Here is a 22,815-nt window from a genome sequence, read left to right as displayed (position 1 = left end):
TGTATTGGTGAGCTAAGATTCCTTCCAAGTTTAAGGCCTTTGGTTGGCTGGCTGTTCTTCATCACTAACACCAACGATCTGATGCATAGTAGGAGGCCATCTAAAGCTTAATCTCAAAATATGTGCATGTTCTTTGGTAGTGTTGATCTGCATTTTCATCTTTTTTTGGCACTGTGAGTCGGAGCTTGGGGAGCAAGCTGTTCGCTTAATTTGGATAAATTTTGGTTTGCTTCGGGCAGGATCATTTATCTTTCTTCTCTTTGAACTTTTATGTCTTGTTTTTTGGAGGAATTGGCTTCTCATGCTTCAAGGGACTGGGCTGTTAGCCTGATTGGTTGATGTCTTTTATATTATTCCTTATATTTTTATTTTCTTTCGTTTTGTCCTTGGAGGATACCCTATCCTCCTGCTTTTAGTTCTCTCCTCTTCTCAATGTGTGTGTATATATATATTTATACATTTCTGTCGAAACAAATTTTATAGCACTGTGTCATAATTTTTTTTTTTTTGAAGACTTCTGACTGTTTATGCAGGGCTTAGGACCTTATTCCACTAGCATAAAGAAAGTGGAGAAGGAAATTAAAGAAATGGCTAAGAAGGTCAATGATTTGTGTGGTATGTATCTTGGTCAAATAAATATGTAACCAGTTTGTAGTGTCGATTGATTATCTAAATTTTGCTTTAGTATATTTCCATTATTTGAAATATTATCAGGTCTCAGGAGCGCTGTAAAAGGGTTATTAAGAATTTTTTGTACTTCCTTTATATGCTTTTATCTGTTTCAAGTTTCAACAACTAATTTGCATAGAAGGTATTTGTGGTTAATTTCTGTGGGTAATGCTATATGATGGGAACTGGCGATTTTTAACAATGAATAAATTCATAGGTAGAATTTTGCTGATACAGGTTGCATGATGGTAATCTATATGATGGGAATGCTAAATGCTACATACAACATAACTAGTTTGTATGAAATATAGATGCATACTCTGGTTATTTTGATAGTTCCTTAAAAATTGAGCATAAAACTTACTTTTAAAATTATTAGATTATTGTTTATGTTACTCATTGTTTGTGGAGGTTCTCTCTTAACTTTTTTCTTTGCCTCTTCAAAGAAAGACCTATCCTCAGGATTTAGAAATCCATCATGATCTATAAATGAGCTTGTCAAAATAAAGTCGTAACATCCAAAACGCTGACATCTTTCTGTTGATCTTGACTGCTTCCATACCAGTGTCAGATCTAGTGTTCTTGTTATAAAATTTTCTTTGTGGGGGCAAGTGGCTGGAGTTGTTTTGATTGTCTTATCTTGATTTTGTTGATTTACTAAGGATTTAAACTGTTCTCGGAGTTTCTTCTGCCCCCAGTGAAAAGGCAGAAGGTATGCCATTTTGCTGCATTGAGGCGTAAGCCCTCTGGGAATTTAATTTTTTATTTAAGAACATATAGAAATATATTATATAGTATAAATAATAAAGAATTAATTAAATAAATTATGAAATTGTTTGTTATGTGTTGGCCTATACCACTTGATCCTTTAGGGGGCTGCTTATTCTTTTTGAGACCCAATCTTTGAGATAATTGGTAGAGGCTGAATAAGTGGAAAGGAGCTTTTTTCACGGTTGTATTTATCTCATCCATGCTTGTCTTTCTTTTATTCCCATCCCCTTATATTATTTATCCCCTTTTACAATCCTGGTAAGAGTTGCTTGGAAAGTAGAGAAGTAGTTGATTTTTTGTTTTTGGGTGTTGAGCAGGATGGAGATCACTGGGTCGGGTGGACCATTGTCAGTAGGTCTAAAAGGGTGGGGGGTCTGTGTGTGTAATTTGGTGTCTAAAAACATTTCTTTGGTGGGAAAGTGATTATGGCATTTCCCCTTAGAACCTGACTCTCTTCGGAGAAGGTAGTTTGTAGTGAATTCAGATTTTTTACTTTTTAAAAAATGGGTGAGATGCTAATGCAGGGAATAATGATACTTGCGTGATTTGTTATTGTCTTTCTTTCTTTCCTAATGTTTGTTGTTAAGTGGGTAGTGGGGAGTGAATCCACTTTTGAGAGGATCATTGGCTTGGGGATGTGCCTTTTGCTATTGGGTTCCCTCATCATTTTTGGTTATCTACTCTTTATGAGTCTCCTATTGCCGCCTTTCTCATTTTGCAAGAGGATGGCCGATCATGGGATTTTCATTTTGGGAGGAATATCAGTGAAGGGAGAAACTAATGAGCTTGCTTCTTTGACTATTGTGCTTGATTATTTTTTTGGCCAGTTGGGAAGTGAAAACGTGTTAGGAGTTTACATTCTTTGGGGATTTCTTATGCAAATATTTTGTTTTCTCATTTGGTTCATGAGCTTGTTAGCCCTTTTGCCCAGGATATTTTAATTTGGAAAGCTAAAATTCTTTCAAAGATCAATGCTTTTTGTTGGACTGTGATCCTTGAGAAAATCAATACTAATGATTTGCTTTAGAAGTGAAGACCTAGCGAGGAACTATCTCCCGGTGTTTGTGTCATTTGTTTTAGTAGTGAGGAAAACTTCTCTCATTTCTTTTTACATTGTCCCTTCTCATGGGTTTTATGGAATAACTTGTATAGGATTTTTGGTGAAAATTGGGTGTTGTTGCTTCTATGGATAGTTTTGGACTATTATGTTTAGGGGTTTAGGGAAATGGGAAGAGAGGAAAGTTTTCTGGTGCTGTACTGTTCTGGTTCTGGCTATTATTGTTGTATTTGATTGGAAAGAAATGCTAGAATCCTTAAAGGTTTTGCCACTCCCAGTAGCATGCTTTGGAGCAGAGTGGTCTTTGTTGCGCTCCTTTTAGTGCTTGGGAAATGGATTCTTTTGTTTTGTTTTGAAGACTTGCAGCAGGATTGGTCGCCTTTGCTTCTTGTCTTGTTTTTACTTTCTTTTTGTTTTCCTTTTGTAATGGGAGGATATTTGTTCTTTCTGGATTTTCATTTCTTTGTTTTACTCCTTTCTTCCTTAATACAATTCTTGGTTTATAAAAAGAAAAAAATCCAGTACTTCAAATTCACATTACTCCAGCTGTCTTCGCCTATAAATTGCACGCCAGTCATGCCGCATGCGTCTTCGCAAGGAACAAAATTACTAATGGATTATCTTCCCAACCAGTAAGAAGGAAAAACGTACACAGCTTGAGAGAATGTAGAAGGTCCTACAGCATCTCTCATAACCCAAACTTCATAAATTCAGCCTTCATCTCGACTCTATCTCTAGTGCCTCTCAGCACATCATCTCAGACAGAATTGGATAGAAGGGGCCTCATTAATATTAGAATATGAGGCATCATCTTGCACGTTAAGGGCTTTCTAAGAGCAGATAAAATTTAAATGGATTTTCATGGAATTTAATATTACTTGTTATGCATAGAACTTCGTTAATTTCTTTTTCTGCACTACTTTTTATAGGTATTTAAATCTTTAAATCACTTTTTAAAAAAAAAAAAAAATCTCTTTTGAGTTTGTCTCCTTTTTTTAAGCCAAAGATGTGGAGAAACACATTTGGTCTCCCCTATGAAGCTAAAGTAGTAAGAGTGGGAGCATTGGAGCATCCGAGCTGTTATTGTAGTGGGTCTAGAGCGCCTATTTACTTTCATTGTGCAATGACAAACATATCCCTTGAAATATCATTATTTGATAAAATCTAAAAAACTTAAGTTTGGCCTAATGTTTAGCATGAGCATTTTGTTTTATTTGTTTGTTCCTGTGTATAAACCCTGATGCTAGTGAAATGCTTTTTGGTAAACAAAATCATTGCAGTCAAAAGGAGGAGGGCCAATATGTGCTTTAAATGTCAAATCTGCACTTGAAAATATCAGGGCTATGAAGTAGAACAGAAATTATTGTCTTGTTTGATTTTGATATTGATTTTTTTTGGTAGTTTTCATGGTCAATTTGGTTTTCTATCTGCTAGAGAGCCATTTAAAGTGAGCAGCCTAAAGATGGGGATGAGGACTAAAAAAGGAAAAGGGAAAGTGGTGGCGTGGGGGGCAGGAGGACGGGGAGTGGCTTGTCTGCTGTCCAATTTTTTAAGAAGCATTTCAACCCATTATTTGATTTGATTTCTTGGAATCAAGCTGAGAGTGTGTAATGAATTTACAATCTTCTTTATCATGCATTATCTCATTTATGGGTGTGTTATCTACTTTCTCTATCCCCCTATTTATTGCTCGTCAAGAATTGCTGGGAAATTGATGTAGCTCAATTTGTTCTTAAATTATAATGCTTGCTCTCAATCTTTCAATAGGTATAAAGGAGTCTGACACAGGCTTAGCAGCACCCAGCCAGTGGGATCTTGTTTCTGATAAGCAACTGATGCAGGAGGAGCAGCCTCTTCAGGTTTGGTATTTCTAGAAGTCCTGAACAAATTTACCATCTGGGAATTTGTTTATATTAAGCAGTTACCCTTTTTGTCAGCTAGGTAGCAAGATGCACAAAGATAATCAACCAAAATTCTGAAGATGCCAAATATGTAATAAATGTGAAGCAAATTGCTAAGGTACACTCTGTATTTGTGGTTCTACTGTTTGCTTTTATGTTGACCATTCTTTTAGCTTCCACGATGGGTGTTAAACTTGAATTATATTCCTAAAGATAATTCTTAGAAAAGATTGCCGGTAAAAGCAATCAAGTGTGTGAAAAGCTATACCATTTACAAAAAAAAAAAAGAAAGAAAAGCGAAGAGAGATTCCACAGATTGACAATGTACATACAATTAAAATTAAATCCTCTAATAATTGCATAAGACAGTATTTATTTAGAAAAGAAAATGAGGAATTTCAGGCATAAAATTTAGAAGATGCACAAGCTGTATGCAAAAACGCAGTAATTGATTAGATATCCATCAAGAAAATTAGGTGCTGTTGCCTCTTTTTTTATCCGGAGGGAGGGGGGCGTGGTTGGGGGTGAAGTCTCTTTCCTAGAGCAAGGATTTTGGCATAGTCAGGTACATGGTTTTAAAATAAGGCAGCAATCGTTACGTAATGGTTTTTTGGATTCCCTATTCTGTTACACACCACAAAATCCGTGGGAAAAAAATCACAGCCAGCGGTCATTATAGACTGCGACCCCATTATGTAAAAGCCCCTACGGCCACTAAAAAACTGCTATAGGACTGTTATGCCTAAAAAAGTTATTTTATTTTTTACTTTTTCTTCTCACTTTTGTTTTTCCCCCCTTTCACAAATCATTCTCAATATACTATCTGGGGAGAGGGGGAAAAGATTATAATGAGGATGATAATGATTCAAAATTTACTATTTTTTTACATACTCACAAGTGATGCATTAATTAACAATTTGAAACTACTAACTTGTTAGGGAAATATTTTATTTTGATAATATTAGAAATTTGATTTTTATGTTCTATATTTTTCAACTTCAACCTTCTTTTCTTTTCTGGTTATTGTATATTTGTATTATACATATGTCTTATGTTTCTAATAAATTAATGGAATGTATAATGTATTTTGTTTTATTAATTAATTTATCACACGTGAGAATTTATCAAGTATAAGAATAATGAGAAAGTATAAATACACACAAACGTAATTTTTCTATCAATGGTGGTTTGAAACAAATGTAAATTTCTTGCCCTTACCAAACAACTTAGTTGAATTGAATGATCCAAAATATACTAAAATTCTTTCTAAGAAGGATTAAAACTTTAAAACAACATGCAAATACACTAATATGCACCAGGTTATGCTTGCTTGAAAAAAATTCATGGCTGTTACACCTGCTTCCTATTACGTAACATCCACTAGTCCTGCTTTCCATTACACCCGTTGCTGTTATGTTACACTACCCGCTACCGCAATTTAAAACCATGGTCAGGTACCCAAATATTCAGAAATGGAAATCTTGCTTATGTAATTCAGTCATTGTACACTTTACACAGAGATACTTCCAAATATTGTTGAGTCTGTGAAGACCGATGATCAAGAGTCTAAATGACTCCAAACCAGTCCAACTCTCTCTCTCTCTCTCTCTCATGCATGAAGAATTCTGTAGCTTGAGCATCATCAGCTTATGATTTGAACCTGGTGATTTTCACCAAGCAATTTGTATCAAGAACAACATTTTACCTCTGTTAACTGTTATATAGCATTTGAGTGCACTAAAAGCTGTAGTGTTGCATGCTCTACCAAACAAGCTAACTCGACTATTTGCGCAAAATGTTTTCCATAATATTCTTACATTGACATAAATTAAGCATGAAATTTGTCTTTGGATATAGATATAAAGACTTTTCTGCATCAAGACTGTCTGACTTTTCCCTCATTAACTGCAGTTTGTTGTTGGACTGGGCGACAAAGTTTCCCCAACTGATATAGAAGAAGGCATGCGTGTTGGGTAGGATTACCAATTACCATTTATTAGTACTTTTCTTGTTCAAGTCTTTTAGTTTTTTTTTTTTTTTGGAAGGGTGAGGAAGCAATGTGTTGATGCGCAATGATTTTAATCTTCTGATCAACAAAATAAATCACACAAAGAACATTCACATAAAAATGGAGACGAGAGATTTTACGTGGTTCTGTAAGGTTGCCTACGTCCACAGAGCGTGCACCTGGAGAAAAATCCACTATGAAATGATGTCAGTACAAGATCTGATCAGTCTCTCCCCGATCTCAGATTCCCTATACACCCCTTCACCTTAAACTCATTGAAGAAAAGTTCTTCCTAGAGAGAACCCCTCTCTAGCTCTCCTTGCACAAAATGACTAGCACTTACAAACATATATATGACACCACACAACCGTTGGATTTAGAGACGATCCAACGGCTGTGATAAAAGTCACAATAAATAAATAAAAATAAACATATTTTTTAACAATCTCCACCTTGGCTTTTAATCACAGCCAAGCACAACATTCCATCCCCACGCTCTGGGATGCTCTGTCAACAATCAACAAGAGACTACATTAACTAAGTCTAAACAGCGCTTGAACTTAGCTAATGTGACAGGCTTCGTGAGCATATTTGCAGCATTTCCATCTGTGTGGATCTTCAATAACTGACACTTACCACTTTCAACCCAACCTCTAACTGCATGGTACCGCACGTCAATATGCTACGTGCGAGAGTGGTAGACCTGATTCCTTGCCAAGTGGATCGCACTCTGACTATCACGGAATATGTGTAATCTATCCCGCATAACACCACGTTCCTAAATTAGTCCAGTTAACCACAAAGCCTCCTTACCTGCCTCTACCAAAGTTATGTATTCAACTTCTGTAATAGACAAAGTTATAGTAGGTTGCAACATAGCCTTCCAACTAATGGAACCACTAGCCATGGTAAAAATGAAACCAGAAGTAGACCTCATCTTATCCAAATCACCTGCATAATCGGAGTCCACATAACCCTGAACATTACAATCATCAATACTTTCAAACCGGATACCATAATCAAAAGTGCCACGCAAATATCTGAAAATCCATTTCACCGCATTCCAATGCATTCTACCTAGATTAGCCATATATTTGTTTACCAAACTAACTGCATATGATAAGTCTGGTCTACTACATACCATAGCATACATTAGATTCCCTACTGCACTGGCATAAGACACACTAGCCATATCCAACTTATCCTTATTAGTAGAAGGACACAGTTTAGCAGACAACTAAAATGAGCAGTTAGAGGTGTACTTACCGGTTTAGCCTTATCCATGTTAAACCTTTCGAACAGCTTCTCAATATACTTATCCTGTGACAACCACAGCTTCTTCTGTTGTTTGTCCCTCCTGATTTCCATGCCAAGGATCTTTTTAGCTGCACTAAGATCCTTCATCTCAAACTCAACCTGTAACCTGGCTTTCAACACATTCAACCCATCAGTACTGTTAGAGGCAATCAACATGTCATCCACATATAGCATAAGGATCATATATACACCACTGTTAAGCAATCTGAAGTAAACACAACTGTCATAACTGCTTCTAACATACCCAATCCTCAACATATATGAATCAAACCTCTTATACCATTGCCTAGGGGATTGCTTTAAACCATAAAGAGACCTATTCAACTTACATACCAGGTGCTCTTTACTTTGTTTGACAAACCACTCCGGTTGCTCCATAAAGATATCTTCCTCCAACTCACCATTAATGAAAGTTGTCTTTACATCCATTTGTTCCAGATCTAAATCATGCATGACAACCAATGCTAACAAGGATCTAATATAAGCATGCTTAACAACAGGAGAAACGATTTCATTATAATCTATAAAGAGACCTATTCAACTTACATACTAGGTGCTTTTTACCTTGTTCGACAAACCTCTAGTTGCTCCATAAAGATATCTTCTTCTAACTCAACATGAAGGAAAGTTGTCTTTACATCCATCTGTTCCAGATTTAAATCATGCATGGCAACCAATGCTAACAAGGATCTAATAGAAGCATGCTTAACAACATGAGAAAAGATTTCATTATAATCTACCTTCTTCCTATTTGTATCCTTTTGCTACTAACCTGGCCTTATATTTTATCCCTTATGATTCTGAAGTAGGTTCTTTCTTTCTGAAAACCCACTTACAACCAATCAGCTTCCTGTCCTTGGGCTTCTAAACCAACACCCAAGTGCCATTCTTATGACGGGACTCCATCTCCTCAACCATGGCTCCAAGCCAACTATCTCGTTTAGAACTCTGAACTGCTTCTTGAAAATCAGAAGGATCTCCACTACTAGTAATCAGAGCAAATGCAACTAAGTCCTTAAACTCATACCTGACCGAAGGCTTAACATTCATCCTTTTTTTGCCAGTGGCTAGCCCTGTAGGTTCATGTCTATCACCTGTCTAAGGAATTTCCTGAGGAACTGTAGCCCGTCTCTCTGTATCCTGTGCAACAGAATCAACAACAGTAGTCTGAGTATTACTCACACTTGAATTCTGAATACTGTTCAGCTCCACCTGAATAGGTACTCTCGCTGAATCAGACTCCACCTCCTTATCAACATTCTCCTTCAACATGGCTTCCTCATCGAAGACCATATCCCTTCTAATGACCACCTTCCGTGCTATAGGGTCCCACACCTAGTATCTTTTCACTCCTTCTTAGAAACCAAGAAATGCGCACGGTTTGGACTTAGAGCCCAACTTTGATCTGTCCTGTTCCTGCACATGCACATACGATGAACAACCAAATATTCTCAACATAGAGTAATCTAGTGGTTTACTTGTCCATACCTCTTTAGGAACCTTTGCGTTAATAGCTGCAGAAGGAGACCTGTTTACCAGGTAGCATGCGATACTCACTGCTTCTGCCCATAATGACTTAGGCAGATTAGCTTGAATTCTCATACACCTTGCCCTCTCTAGTAATGTTCTGTTCATCCTTTCAGCCACCCCATTCTACTGTGGCCCATGTGGAACTGTATAGTGCCTAGTGATGTCCTCTTCCTTACAAAAGTCAATGAATTGGCTGTTTTTGTACTCCAGTCCATTGTCAGATCTCAGAAACTTCACCTGTTTCCTTGTTTGCTTCTCTACCTGAGCTTTCCATTCCTTGAACTTATTGAATACCTCACTCCCGTGCTTCAGAAAATACACCTAGACTTTCTTGGAAAAGTCACCAATAAATGAGATAAAATAAATAGCACCACTGTAAGACTGTACCCCATACATCTGAATGAATGTACTCTAGCACCTCCTTGCTCATATGCTTTCCTGTTCTGAAACTTGCCCTATGCTGTTTACCAAAAAAACAGTATTTACAGAACTTAAGCTTACAACAAGAATTACCTCCCAGTAAGTTCCGCCTTTGCAGCTTCTACAAACCACACTCACTCATGTGACCCGGCCTCATATGCCATAGAGTAGTATCATATGTATTTGTATCTGAAGAGGTACTAGTTGCAGCTCCACCTGTCACTGTGCTACCCACTAGAGTGTACGAATTGTTCCTCAGATGACTCTTCATTACTACCAGTGAAGCTCTAACCACTTTCAGCACACCATCCCTAGCTGAAAAAGAGAAACCATTACTGTCCAAAGAGCCTTAGGAAATTAGATTCTTTTTCAGATCTAGAACATGCCTCACATCCCTAATGGTTCTAACCACACAATCAAACATCCGGATTCTGACCACACAATCAATGATTCTGACCGTTCCAATACTAAGAACACCACAGGAAGCATCATTACCCATCAACATTGTCCCTCCAGAGATTGGTTCATAGGAGTCAAACTAGTCCCTGTATGGACACATATGATCATGCCGAATCCAAAGTCCAGGTATCGGCTAAGTAACTGGAACTTGTAGTAATAGCCAAAAGATCCCTATAAAAAACTGATGAGCTGCTCTCCACTGCAGTAGCCTGCGTAGTCTTCTTCCTTTTCTTTTCCTCTAAATCTCTTTTCCTCCTTAGACAGTCCTTCTTCTTATGCCCTTCTTTCCCACAATAAAAACAACCACTCCTCTAGTTCCCACTCTTACCACTGGAATTGGATCGAGATTTCCCTCGATTCCAATTAGCCCTGCTAGAACTCCTGCCCCGCTATTGGCTAGACTCACCTTGAGCCACCAACCCTTCTCCATGTCCTAGATGATATGGTTTGTAAACATTCTCACTCTCCAGAATGGCAGTAGTCAACTCATCAACTGTAAGAGTCTCCTTACCTTGTAGTAGTGTGGTTTTCAAAGTGTCAAGTGAACTGGGAAGGCGAATACAACAGAATCAGTATTTTATCTTCCTCTTCAATTTTTACCTCAATATTCAGCAACCGCCTGATTATTTTATTGAAATAATTGAGGTGGTCTCTGACTTCTGTGCCCCCAGTCATTCTCAACTGATACAACTGTTTCTTCAAATACAGTCTATTAACTAGGGACTTGGACATATAAATATTCTCCAATTTTTTCCAAAGTTAAGCTGGTGATGTTTCATTCAACACACTGTATTTAATTTCTGGAGCTAAACTTAAGAGAATGGTACTTTTTGCTTTTATTTCTAGTTCCTCCCACTGATCATCTGACATGGCCTCTGGCTTCTTGTCTTTCCCATACAGTGCTTTAATCAGTCCCTGTTGGACCAACACATCCTTCACAGTGTTCTGCTACAGACTTAAATTATTTTTCCCATTAAAGGGCTCCACCTCGAACTTGGCCGTCAAAGTACTCGCCATTAATTTTGTTGGCCTAACAAGGTCTTTCAATCGGTTTTGGTGATAACAAACAAAGGACTATTTAATTTGGAAAGGTTGAGTTTTTATGTTTCAGGAAATATGGTTCAAGTATGGTTCAAGTAAAGTTCAAATATGGTTCAAGAAAAGATCAAGTGTAGTTCAAGTGAAGATCAAGTATGAATCAAGTATGGGACAACTATTCAATGATCCAAAGAGAAATTCAGATATTTGCAGCTCAAGCAAAGAATTTCAAAAGTCAGATTGAAGAGGATATCAAGCTTGGCATACAAAGTTTTAGGAAATATATTGTAAGTATTTCAAAAGCTAAAATATCGTTTGAAATAGGTTTTGAAGCTCTTTCAAGAGATTATAAGGACTTAAAAGACCTATTGAATATTTCTGAAATAAGCTTTGTAAAAATCATAAGAGAGCAAATCAGTTTTGAAAGAAAAATATTTTTTAAATAGGTTCTTGGCAGATTAGATGACTGAACTTTTCAGTTTAGGTGACTGAAGTGACAACTTCAGATGACTGAACTTCATGTTCAGACATCTTGAAGAATTACTTCAGACATCTGAAGAATTACTTCAGACGTTTGAAGATTAAGTGCAGACGTCTAAAGAATTACTTCAGACGTCTGAAGATTAAGTGCAGACGTCTGAAGATTTTATGAACCAAAACAGAACCAGGCAGTAGCAGTTCAGACGTTTGAACTCGTGACTTCCCTATCTTTAGATGTCTGACCCTATGTCCAGTTGAATTTTTAAAGAGTTTCAGGAATTTTAGACGTCTGACCTCGAAACCTCAGACATCTGAACACTGTTCAATGGGCAAATTTTTAAAAATCTTATTTTTTAAATTATAGCCGTTTGAACCCCAAATTTTCTAACAACTTGGGAAATCCTTTAAGGAAACTCTTGCAACAAGGAAACTTACTTTGAAGCCTATAAATACATGGTTCTTGTTAATTAAAAAAATGTACCAAGCATTGAAAATCTCTCAAGCTCTCTTGCTCTCAAAATCTCTCTTTGATCAAACTCTTGCAACCTGAAAGTATTGTTATTCTGAAACTCTTGCTCATCAATTCTTGAAGAAAGATTACTGATTTCTCCTCTGGAGAAAAGAAATTTGGTGAAATCTCTGTTAAAGCTTCAAAAGTTTATTTCTTGCTTGATATTTATCTTTTGAAGTACATAGTTTTCAATTTGTACTAATCTGCTCTTTGTGTGAGCTTCTCTTGTACACCAGCATTTTGATATCTCTCTTGTAGATTTTGTACGATTCCAGGCTGTTGGATCGTTGACCAAACAAGGGTATATTGTTTGGAGAAGGCGGGCTCTAGCCTTGACCAAGGAGTGGTTGTAAACAGGCATTGTTCCACTCGATAACAGAACTGCTATAGTGGAACCCTTTGGTATTTTTCCAAGGGCGAGGACGTAGGCTGTGTTGATGCCGAACCTTGTAAAAAACCTTGTGTCTTTCTCCCTTCTTTACTTTCTATATTCTGTACTTGCTGTTGTTGTATGATCTAAAAGTGCAGGTTGCAGGTTTTAAAGTGAGAAAGAAACAAAGACTCTTGACACTTAGAAAGTACGTTTTGATTAACCGTTTGCGGAAACCCAAAAGGGAGTACGTTGGTTAATTTGCGGAAATCTTAATCAAGAGAAGTGCATACTAAGAGCTTACTCAAAGAAGGTGGTAAACATTTATAGGGAAATTACCAAAAAGCACTAATATTCTTGGTTGAGTGACTGAATTACTTTTGTTTCATTGATTGGTTTGTTAAGTTAAATTTATGTATTTCAAGTGTGATTATCATTTGTTAATTGTGTTTTTTCCTTAGTATCATAAGCAAAAGTTTTAAAAACATTAAAATAAAAAAGAATCCAATTCACCCCCCCTCTTGGGAAGCTATTCCTAATTTCAATTTTTTTTTTCTTTCTCTCCTCTGACGTCAGCTCCTGTTAGGATGATGTCAGCCCCTTTCAGGATAACGTCATCAACGGCGCCTGTGTCAACTTTTGTGTTAGCGGGACGTCAGCGCTCCATGGGGAGGATCTGCGCCTCAACTCGCGCTCCAACTTGATTCTGAATCCGGGTCTGTCACCCAATTTTGGCATTGTTCATCATGTTCTTCATCCGCGAAAATTTTTTTTCCCTTTGATTTTTTTTTTCACACCTTCAATTGAAAAATGATCCTCCTTCAATTGAAAAATTCCGGAATAATTTTTCGGCACCTAATTTGAATCTTCGCGTACCTCAATCCGATTTGAACGAACCGCTCTGATCTTGAGCATTCATGCAGAAATACTTCAGATTCAAAAAAATTCTTTCGATCTGATATGATCTATCAGATTTGCATCCAATCGAAACTGTGCTTTGATACCACTTGTTGATGCGCAGCGATTTAATCTTTCGATCAACAAAACAAATCACACAAAGAACATTCACAGAAAAATGGAGATGAGAGATTTTACGTGGTTCGGCAAGGTTGCCTATGTCCTAGGAGCGTGCACCTCTAGAGAAAAATCCACTATGAAACGATGGAAGTACAAGATCTGATCAGTCTCTCCCCGATCTCAGATCCCCTGTACACCCCTTCACCTTCAACCCGTTGAAGAAAAGTTCTTCCTAGAGAGAACCCCCTCTCTAGCTCTCCTTGCACAAAATGACAAGCAATCCCTATATTTTCCTATGGCTTACAAACATATATATGACACCACACAACCGTTAGATTTAGAGATGATCCAACGGCTGTGATAAAAGCCACAATAAATAAATAAAAATAAATTTATTTTTTAACACAATGTTTGTATGCTCTTCCTACAATGGGGCAATTGTCAAGTATGTGCTGTCATTTCATCGTATCATTATTGTTTGTGTTAATGCCATTCAAAATGAGGATCTATGTGGTTCTTTATCTCCTATTAACTGTTAAAAGAGGTGAAGTACCTTTTATTAGAATTTGGTCATATTTGAGTACAAATTACGCGACAATACCTATTTGTCCATTTTTAAAAGTTTCCACCTCAGTAAGGATCTAGCACTTTATCCTTTTCCTAGACATGTTAAAATGACTTTAATGGTGGAGTACTTGCAAGATCTTGTAAGTTGCAAAAAGTGCATGTTAAGTTCAAGGGAAATTGTATGAGATGGGCATAATAACCATGATAATCTATAGTGTGAAATGCTAAACAATTATGAAATCACTTGCCAACCAGTGGGTCTAGCCATCTAGTTAAGGGGCAATCCTAGAAAAGACAGAATGAGCAATGATTGCCTTTACACTAAGAATTAGGTGGCATTAATTATGGGCAAGATAGTGAAATGATTTTTTAAATTGCTTGTTCATATTATGTAAAGAACAATATAATGTATCTGAGAGAAAAGATCAATATACTGTTCTGTGGAGAGGGAGGGAAGTGGGGAGAGAGCACCTGTTTTTGTGGAGCATCTATTTTGATAATAGAAGAAAGTGTATTAAGAGAGAAGAATAATGGAATACAACCTCTTAAGTCATCCAACTCTCTTGCCCCTTCTACTTCCCACAGTCCAACCTAACCTCTGTATTGCCACAATTGCACAAAATTCATTGTCCTCTGGAGATATGGAGTTGGTAAAATGCTGCCCCCTTTTGAGCCTTTTTCCTGCCCCTTCTAGGTTAATGGGTGTCCACGACATGAGGGACATCATCTGAAAAAATGACCATGAATAACATAATATTGGGCTCATAATCCATCCAAAAGCAATATGTTATCACTTGGAAGAACTATTGAACTCACTTTCCTCATTCGATACATCACCCCATCCTAACCTCCTGTGAGTGTAAGCCTTTACAACCTCGACCCCTAAACCACTTCCGGAATCAGCTGGATTGTCAACAAGCATGAAATTCACATTGCTGTTTCGTTTCAACATCCTTGCCCCCAAACAACTTCCTGAATTAGCTGGACTGTCCACAAGCATGAAACTTGAATTGCTGTTCCGCATCAGCATCCTTTGGTTCGTAACTCTAGGGAGAGCCTTCATTCTTCAAGAATTTTTCTCAGCTCAAAACTTTATTGCATTGTTCTCTGTGAGGTAGCTGACTTTAATAGAACGGAACCAGCCAAAATATTTCACGAGTGCCTTTGCCAACTTCAACTTGGAAGCTTTTTCTTCTATTCAACCTGGGAGTGGTAGCAACACTAACCAAACCCCTGAGCAGAAGAAAGCTTCAGAGGATCTCTCACTGATTGATTTCGTTCAGAACCATAATCTTCCTCCATTCATCGTCAATGTTCTGCCTAGGGCAGGAACACCGCCAACATCATGAGGTGGAGCATCTCTATGTCTCTTGAGAACCAAAATCTTCCTTTATTTATCTTGCCACGACCCGAAAATTCTGCTGTATTATTTTTTTTTCCACATATTAAACTCTGATACCATGCTATAATATCCCGAACCCCAAGTGGGTACTGGGCTAACCTGTCCATATTCCAAATAGAGCATGCAGTGAAAACTTATACATAAAATTCGAATACAATACCAAAGTTCTAGAACCACCATATCATATATACACCTCTTCCCAAAACCAGGATAATACTATAGCCAAAAGTAATACCAAACGTATCCATATACCTATACATACCAGTGTCTCACTAGCACTATCTTCAAACCCCACTAACTAATCCTGCTTGGAGCTTTCTAAGATCGGCTCCCTGGATCTCCTGAAATGTTAAAAGATTATAGGGGCGAGACACCTCTCAGTAAGACGATAGATTATTGTCAGTGTGTGGCAACATGAGTTCTGGTATAGCATAACTTATAACCTTTGAACAATTAATTGGTAAATTATGTAAATCTGTACTCATATATATACTTATATATTCAACAACATACATGTTTTTCTTCATAAACATACTTTATCATAATAGATTTCTCTGTGTAAATAAATCGTTTAATATATCTATACATACATAAAACTTTCCCTGAGACCTTCAATAAATCTCGTTATGTAATAACCCCACATGACCGGGTTGTGCGGTCTGTAGGCTTGACTTAGCAGTGGTTGGCCTACCATGCTAAGTCAAACATAAAGTCTATAAGTACGATTGCCCACCCAGCTTGGTCCGGACCCATCCTGCTTTCCGCAACATTTTGTTGGCCGGACCCAGGGGGTATCCTGCTCTCCGCAACACTTCACGGGCTAATCGACCATCCAATACCAACACTCTATCTAAGAAGTGTGGTTGCACTGACTAATCTATACACCCAGCCTGATTTGAACCCATCCTGCTTTCTGCAACACTTTTCGGGCCGGACACAGGGGGGTATTTTGCTCTCCGCAACACTTCACTGATCTTGCTAACTAACTACGGTACTGTGCTCAAAACATACCTAGTCCATCAGGGTTCTGATATCATATAGTATATTTCATATATTATAATTGTAACATATCTCATTTTCATATTTCTGTGTAAAATATGTCATATCATAATTTCTAAATACTGTCATAAATATCTAATTATGGCATAAAGCCGGCTGAAATTGAGCTGTCAGGTACTAGGCCGGCTGATCTGTCACTGCATAAAGCCGGCTAATCTGTCACGGCGTTAAGCCGGCTAATTTGTCACAGCGTTAAGCCAGCTAATTTGTCACGCCGCTAGGCCGGCTAAACTAATCACGACGTTGGGCCGACTAAATTGTCATATCATAATTTCTGTAATATTTTTAACATTTTCTGAAAAATCATTATCAAACCACGCATGTTCCGTATAATCATAAATATAATTTGACATGCTTATCTATTCCATAAAATATTCATACTCAGGCCACACTGTTTGAGTATTATTCTAAAATATACTATCTGTCGGGGAAAAATATGTTTTGTTGAAAAATAGTATTAAATCTTCTTCTAGGGTTTACTCAACTCAAAATGCCTGTTTTCCCAAAAATATACATTAATTCATGAATGCCATTTCTAGATGCCTGAATTCCCCAAAAAATCATAGATATAATTTCTATAAACAAATACTGCATTTTAATCGGTAAATTTTTTAAAAATACTTGACATAATCTATACCCTTACCTGATTCTTGGAGAAATGCCTGCAGGGATCGCAAAGCAGTGCCTGCGGCGTTCGCACAAATTCCTGTATTCACATACCCTAGTTTAATCAGCTCAACCTAGGGATAATTACTATCCTAACATCCCTAGGCTCACACGCTCCCATTAACCGGTTAAATTCTAAAGAAAACGCGGGTATGATTTACTTCCCATATTTAAATTTAATTTATAACATATTTAAAAGCAACAATATGATCAAATCCCTGTAGTTTAATCTAATTCCAAAATATCCCCAGGCCCAGGCATATATTTAAATCACCTAAATATAATTACATTCATATATTCAGATTTAATCGAGAATATTTTAAAATATGTCTGACATAATCTATTCTTCTTACTTATCCCAGGAGTGGTGCCTACGACGCTCAAATGACGAAGCCACTCCGGTTAAAATATTGGTGGTTGAATTTGGGACCCAAGGATATTCTGTTCTTCAATCGGCGTCGATTTTGCTGAGAAATCGAGGAGAGAGAAAGTGAGTTGAGGAGAGAGAGAGAATTGGCTGCAGGGGGCGGTTCTCTGTTTGATAAATTAATCAATGTTATATATATTATATTATATTATTTAATTAATAATTAATTAATTAATTTTTTTTTTGGAATCACTACATTCTTCCTTCCTTATAAAAATTTCGTCCCTGAAATTTGCTAATCGTTACTTATTGCAATCTCCTCTGTAAATTACTGAATTGTTTAACCGACTTTAGGAAGAGTCGGCGGCCACCCACATAGCGGCTCCGTCCTAATTTTATTAATAACTCTCATTTATAGTGGAGGAACACTGTGGTTACAATAGAGGTCCTGGGAGATTACAATAACCAAAACACTCTCCCAAAACCACCCAAAACACAAAACTATTACATGAAAATCTACCATTAAATGCACTTGAACTACTTAACTTGCACAAAACCTACTTACATACAACGAATACCTACCTGAACCATTATCTTTCTCTTCTGGCTAATGCTGGGCCCCACTAAATAGATATGGGTACTTCGGACGCATTTCCTCCTCTAGCTCCCACGAGGCTTCCTCAACTGTATGATTCCTCTAGAGTACTTTTACTGGGTGGGATTTTCTTGGTGCATAGTTCTTGCTTTTTATGATCTAGGATCTGGACTGACACTTCATCATATAATAGAGAATCTCCAATCTCTAGTGCCTCATAACTTATTATATGTGATGGATCTGGGATGTATTTCTTCAACATAGACACATAAAATACGTCATGGATTCTGGATAACGTTGGGGGTAACGCTAACCTGTAGGCAACCGGACCGATTTCTAGTATCTCAAACGACCCAATATACCTAGGACTTAGCTTACCCTTCTTACCAATTTTCATCACTCCTTTCATAGGTGTAATTTTCAAGAACACATGATCTTCTACACCAAATTCCAGCTTCTTCCGGCGAGTGTCCGCGTAACTTTTTTGTTGACTTTGAGCTGTTTTAATTCTCCTCCTGAATAAGCTTGATTTTCTCAGAAGTCCGCAGTACAATCTCTGGCCTCAAAATCTGCTTTTCACCAAAATCATCCCAATATAATGGAGATCGACACCTCCGACTATTCAATGCCTCATACGGGATCATCCCAATACTGGACTAGTAGCTATTGTTATAAGCAAACTCCACCAGTGACAGATACTGAATCCAGTTGCCTCCAAAATCTAACACATAAGCACGCAGCATATCTTTCAGTATTTGTATGGTCCTCTCTGTTTGTCCATCAGTCTGAAAATGAAATGCTGTACTAAATGTTAACTGAGATCCCAAGGCTCCTTGTAAACTCTTCTAGAATTGAGATGTTAACTGTGGGTCCTAATTAGAAACGATGGATACTGGCACGCCATGCAGTTTGACTATATCCTATATATACAATTCAGCCAATTTACCCATGGAGTAGTTAACTCTGATGGGAAGAAAATGGATAGTTTTTGTCAATCGGTCAACGACTATGCAGATAGCGTCTTGCCCATGAAGTGCCGGCGGTAATCCTGTGACGAAATCTATAGAAATGTGCTCCCACTTCCATTCAGGGATGTGAAGTGGTTGCAACAGTCCTGCCGGTCTCTGATGCTCAGCCTTCATTTGCTGACATGTCAAACATTGCCCTATATATTGGGCAATTTCTCTCTTCATATTACTCCACCAGAAGGATACTTGCAAATCCATGTACATTTTTGTGCTTTCTGGATGTACTGTATACAGGGAACAATGCGTCTCTTCTAAAATAATCCTTTTAATTTCAGCGTTATCGGGTACACACAACCTGCCACGAAACCTCAAAGTTCTGTCATCCGAAATATTAAAATCAACTCCCTGTCCACTTTGCACTTTATCCCTAATCTTTACCAATTCTGCATTTTGCATCTGCGCAATCTTAATCCTCTCCAGCAAAGTTGGCTGAAGTACCTTAGCAATAAATGTTTGATGATTTCCCTCTACTAGCTCCACACGAAGTCTTTCTAAATACATTCTAATATGATGTTGCACCACCACTGCTGATACTGAGGCATTTCTTGACTTCTTACTCAAGGCATCAGCTATCACATTAGCCTTCCCTGGGTGGTAACTGATGGTACAGTTGTAATTCTTTATCAATTCCAGTTACCTCCTCAACCTCATATTTAATTTCTTCTGCGTGAAGGAATACTTCAAATTCTTATCATCTATAAATATTTCACACTTTCCACCATACAGATAATGTCTCTAGATTTTCAATGCATACACCACTGCAGCTAATTCTAAATCATGTGTAGGGTAGTTCTTTTCATATTTCTTAAGTTGCCGAGAAGCATATGCAATGACCTTCCCCTGCTGCATTAAGACACACCCAAGTCCCTTCTGAGACGCGTCACTATATATCATAAATCCTCCATCTCCTGATGGAATAGATAAAACCGGTGCAGTGATGAGTTGCTGTTTTAATTCTTGGAAACTCTGTTCACAGTCATCGGCCCATTCGAATTTCACATTTTTCCTCATTAATCGTGTCAGAGGACCCGATAGTCTGGAAACCCTCCATAAAGACCCAAGAAAATCCTGATCTCTTGAACATGATCTCTATCTTGCTCGGATCTATAGAAATATCGTCCCCGGATACTACGTGTCCAAGGAATGCAACTTTTGCTAACCAGAATTCACATTTCTTGAGTTTAGCGTAAAACTTCTTTTCTCTTAGCAACTGAAGTACTAGTCTCAGATGATTTTCGTGCTCCTCAGGATTCCTCGAATAAATCAGAATACCATCTATGAACACCACCAAAAATTGATCCAAGTATTCTTGTAAAACCCTATTCATTAGATCCATAAACGCCGCAGGAGCATTGGTCAGTCCGAAAGGCATAACTAGGAATTCATAATGGCCATACTTGGTTTGGAAAACTGTATTTGAGACGTCTTCTGATTTAATTTTCACCTGATGGTACCTAGATTGAAGATCAATCTTGGAATAGACCCGTGTTCCCTGAAGCTGATCGAACAAATCATCAATACGGGGAAGATGATATTTATTCTTAACTGTCATTTTATTGATCTTCCTGTAATCGATACACATCCTCATCGTCCCGTCTTTCTTCTTTACAAATAGAATTGACGCTCCCCAGGGTGACACACTGAGTCTGATAAATTCCTTATCTAGTAATTCCTGCAACTGCTCCTTTAATTCTTTTAATTCAGTTGGAGCCATTCTATAAGGAGCTTTAGATATCGGTGCCGTCCCTTAGAAGTAAGTCAACGGCAAATTCAATTTCACGATCAGAAGGCAATCCAAGTAAATCTTTTGGGAAGACATCTAAGAACTCCCTTACTACTGGAATATCTGCAAGCTTCAATTCTCCCCCTGACATTTCCTTTACACAAGCTATGTACCACTGGCATCCGTCCAGGAGTAGCCTCCTCGCTTGAATAGCCGACAATAACTGTGGTGAGGAGCGCACGCACGACCCCACAATTCGATACTCCTGCTCCCCAGGAGGTCTGAATATCACCTTTTTCTGATGACAATTGATGCTGACGTAGTTAGCGGTTAGCCAGTCCATTCCCAGAATCACGTCAAATTCGTGCGTATCCAACATTACGAGATCGGCTAGTAGCACTCTCCCCTGAATATTCACTGGATAGTCTTTGAGCATTTTTCTACAAATCACTACTATTCTTATCGGTGTAGCCACAGATAATTCGACATCTAGTAACTGAGTTTCTATCCCACACAGTCTAATATATTCCCAAGAAAAAACATAGTAATAGTACCTGTCACCACATCGCCGGCCGCCTCTGCGTCTCTTGGTGTCAGGGCATAAACCCGCGGTTGGGCGGTGTTCCTCTATTGGCCGTCCTGGGGTGCTTGGTCGTTTCTCTTGAATTGTCTTGGAGCTGGCGCACTATTTAGCAACGCATGATAGGCTTGTGCTAAATGATGAGGTCTACCACACCGATAGCAGACATTCCTTCCTGCTCGGCACTCTCCCATGTGCCTCTTGCTACATCTAGGGCAAATAGGTTAAGTCCGATTACCCTGATACTCACGGCTCCCCATCTCTTGTCTTTGGCCCCCACTGAATTTGTCTCTCCTCCATGGACCCTGGCTGGTTCTTGCTTGGAATTCGGGGGCGTAGGCCTCTTCCTCTTAACTCTGCACCCCAACACCTCTCTGTAGGCTGGTCTCGATCACTGACTTTATCTACTAGTTTTGAGAAGGTCTGGACCTGGAATGCCACCACTTGCTCATAGATACTTTGTCTCAGGCCTTCTTCAAACTTCCTCTCCTTCTTCTCCTCATCCAGCATCATGTATGGGGCAAATCGGGACAGCTCTACAAATCTAGCTGCATATTGCGGAACCCTCAAATGCCCCCGAGTCAAATTCAGAAATTTTGCTGCTTTCACATTCCTGGTAGTAGCGGGGAAGTGCCGTTCGAAGAACATCTCCTTGAAGTGGCTCCAGGTCAAAGCTATAGGCACCGACATCTGCTCCTCTAGCAACCTCACTGACCTCCACCAACGTTTAGGCTCCCCTGTCATCTTAAAAGTGGCAAATGATACTTTTTGCTCCCTAGTGCAAGGGAGAACTGTCAACGTCTCCTCAATCTTTTAGATTCAGTTCTCTGCCACGAATGGGTCGGCTCCTCCTGAGAATGAGGGGGGGTTCATCCGAGTAAATTGCCTATTCCCCTGAATTTCTTGCTATCTCTGCCATTACTTGCTGGGCCACATTGCGCAATACCGCATCAGAATCATTGCCGCCCAAACTGGAAGACCCCGCATCGTTACCACCACCAGCATGTGCATTGCTATTCTCAGGGTCTATTCTGAAAATAAAACAAAATAGTATGAGATTCCTTACTTCATCCATTAGATATCCTCATACAACCAATCAACTTAACGTCCTTAATCCCTAATTTAAGGTTCGGCCTTATCACTCAGAAACCAGAGCCAACGATAGTTTACCATGACCTTCCTGAAATTGTCATTCAGAGAAAATCACAGAAATCGTCACGGAATTCCTGCCTCCAGATTGTGAGACTAAATCCTAAATTCTCATCTTAACCTCCTACAAC

The 22,815-nt window shown here is 38.4% G+C and overlaps 1 protein-coding gene across 1 annotated transcript in view; it reads left to right on the top strand.

The window, feature by feature from the left end:
• LOC131157499 (26S proteasome regulatory subunit 7-like) overlaps positions 1 to 22,815 on the top strand; it is a 43,879-nt gene that overhangs the window by 8,471 nt on the left and 12,593 nt on the right. The window contains exons 2-5 of the mRNA XM_058111702.1: positions 534 to 615; positions 4,265 to 4,356; positions 4,439 to 4,516; positions 6,310 to 6,371. Of these exons, the coding sequence (XP_057967685.1) occupies positions 534 to 615; positions 4,265 to 4,356; positions 4,439 to 4,516; positions 6,310 to 6,371 (314 nt within the window). The remainder of the gene's footprint in view (positions 1 to 533; positions 616 to 4,264; positions 4,357 to 4,438; positions 4,517 to 6,309; positions 6,372 to 22,815) is intronic.

The sequence above is a fragment of the Malania oleifera genome, chromosome 6 (assembly GCF_029873635.1).
Source record: "Malania oleifera isolate guangnan ecotype guangnan chromosome 6, ASM2987363v1, whole genome shotgun sequence".
Lineage (NCBI taxonomy): Eukaryota > Viridiplantae > Streptophyta > Magnoliopsida > Santalales > Ximeniaceae > Malania > Malania oleifera.
This window is presented reverse-complemented; position numbering and strand designations above follow the sequence as displayed.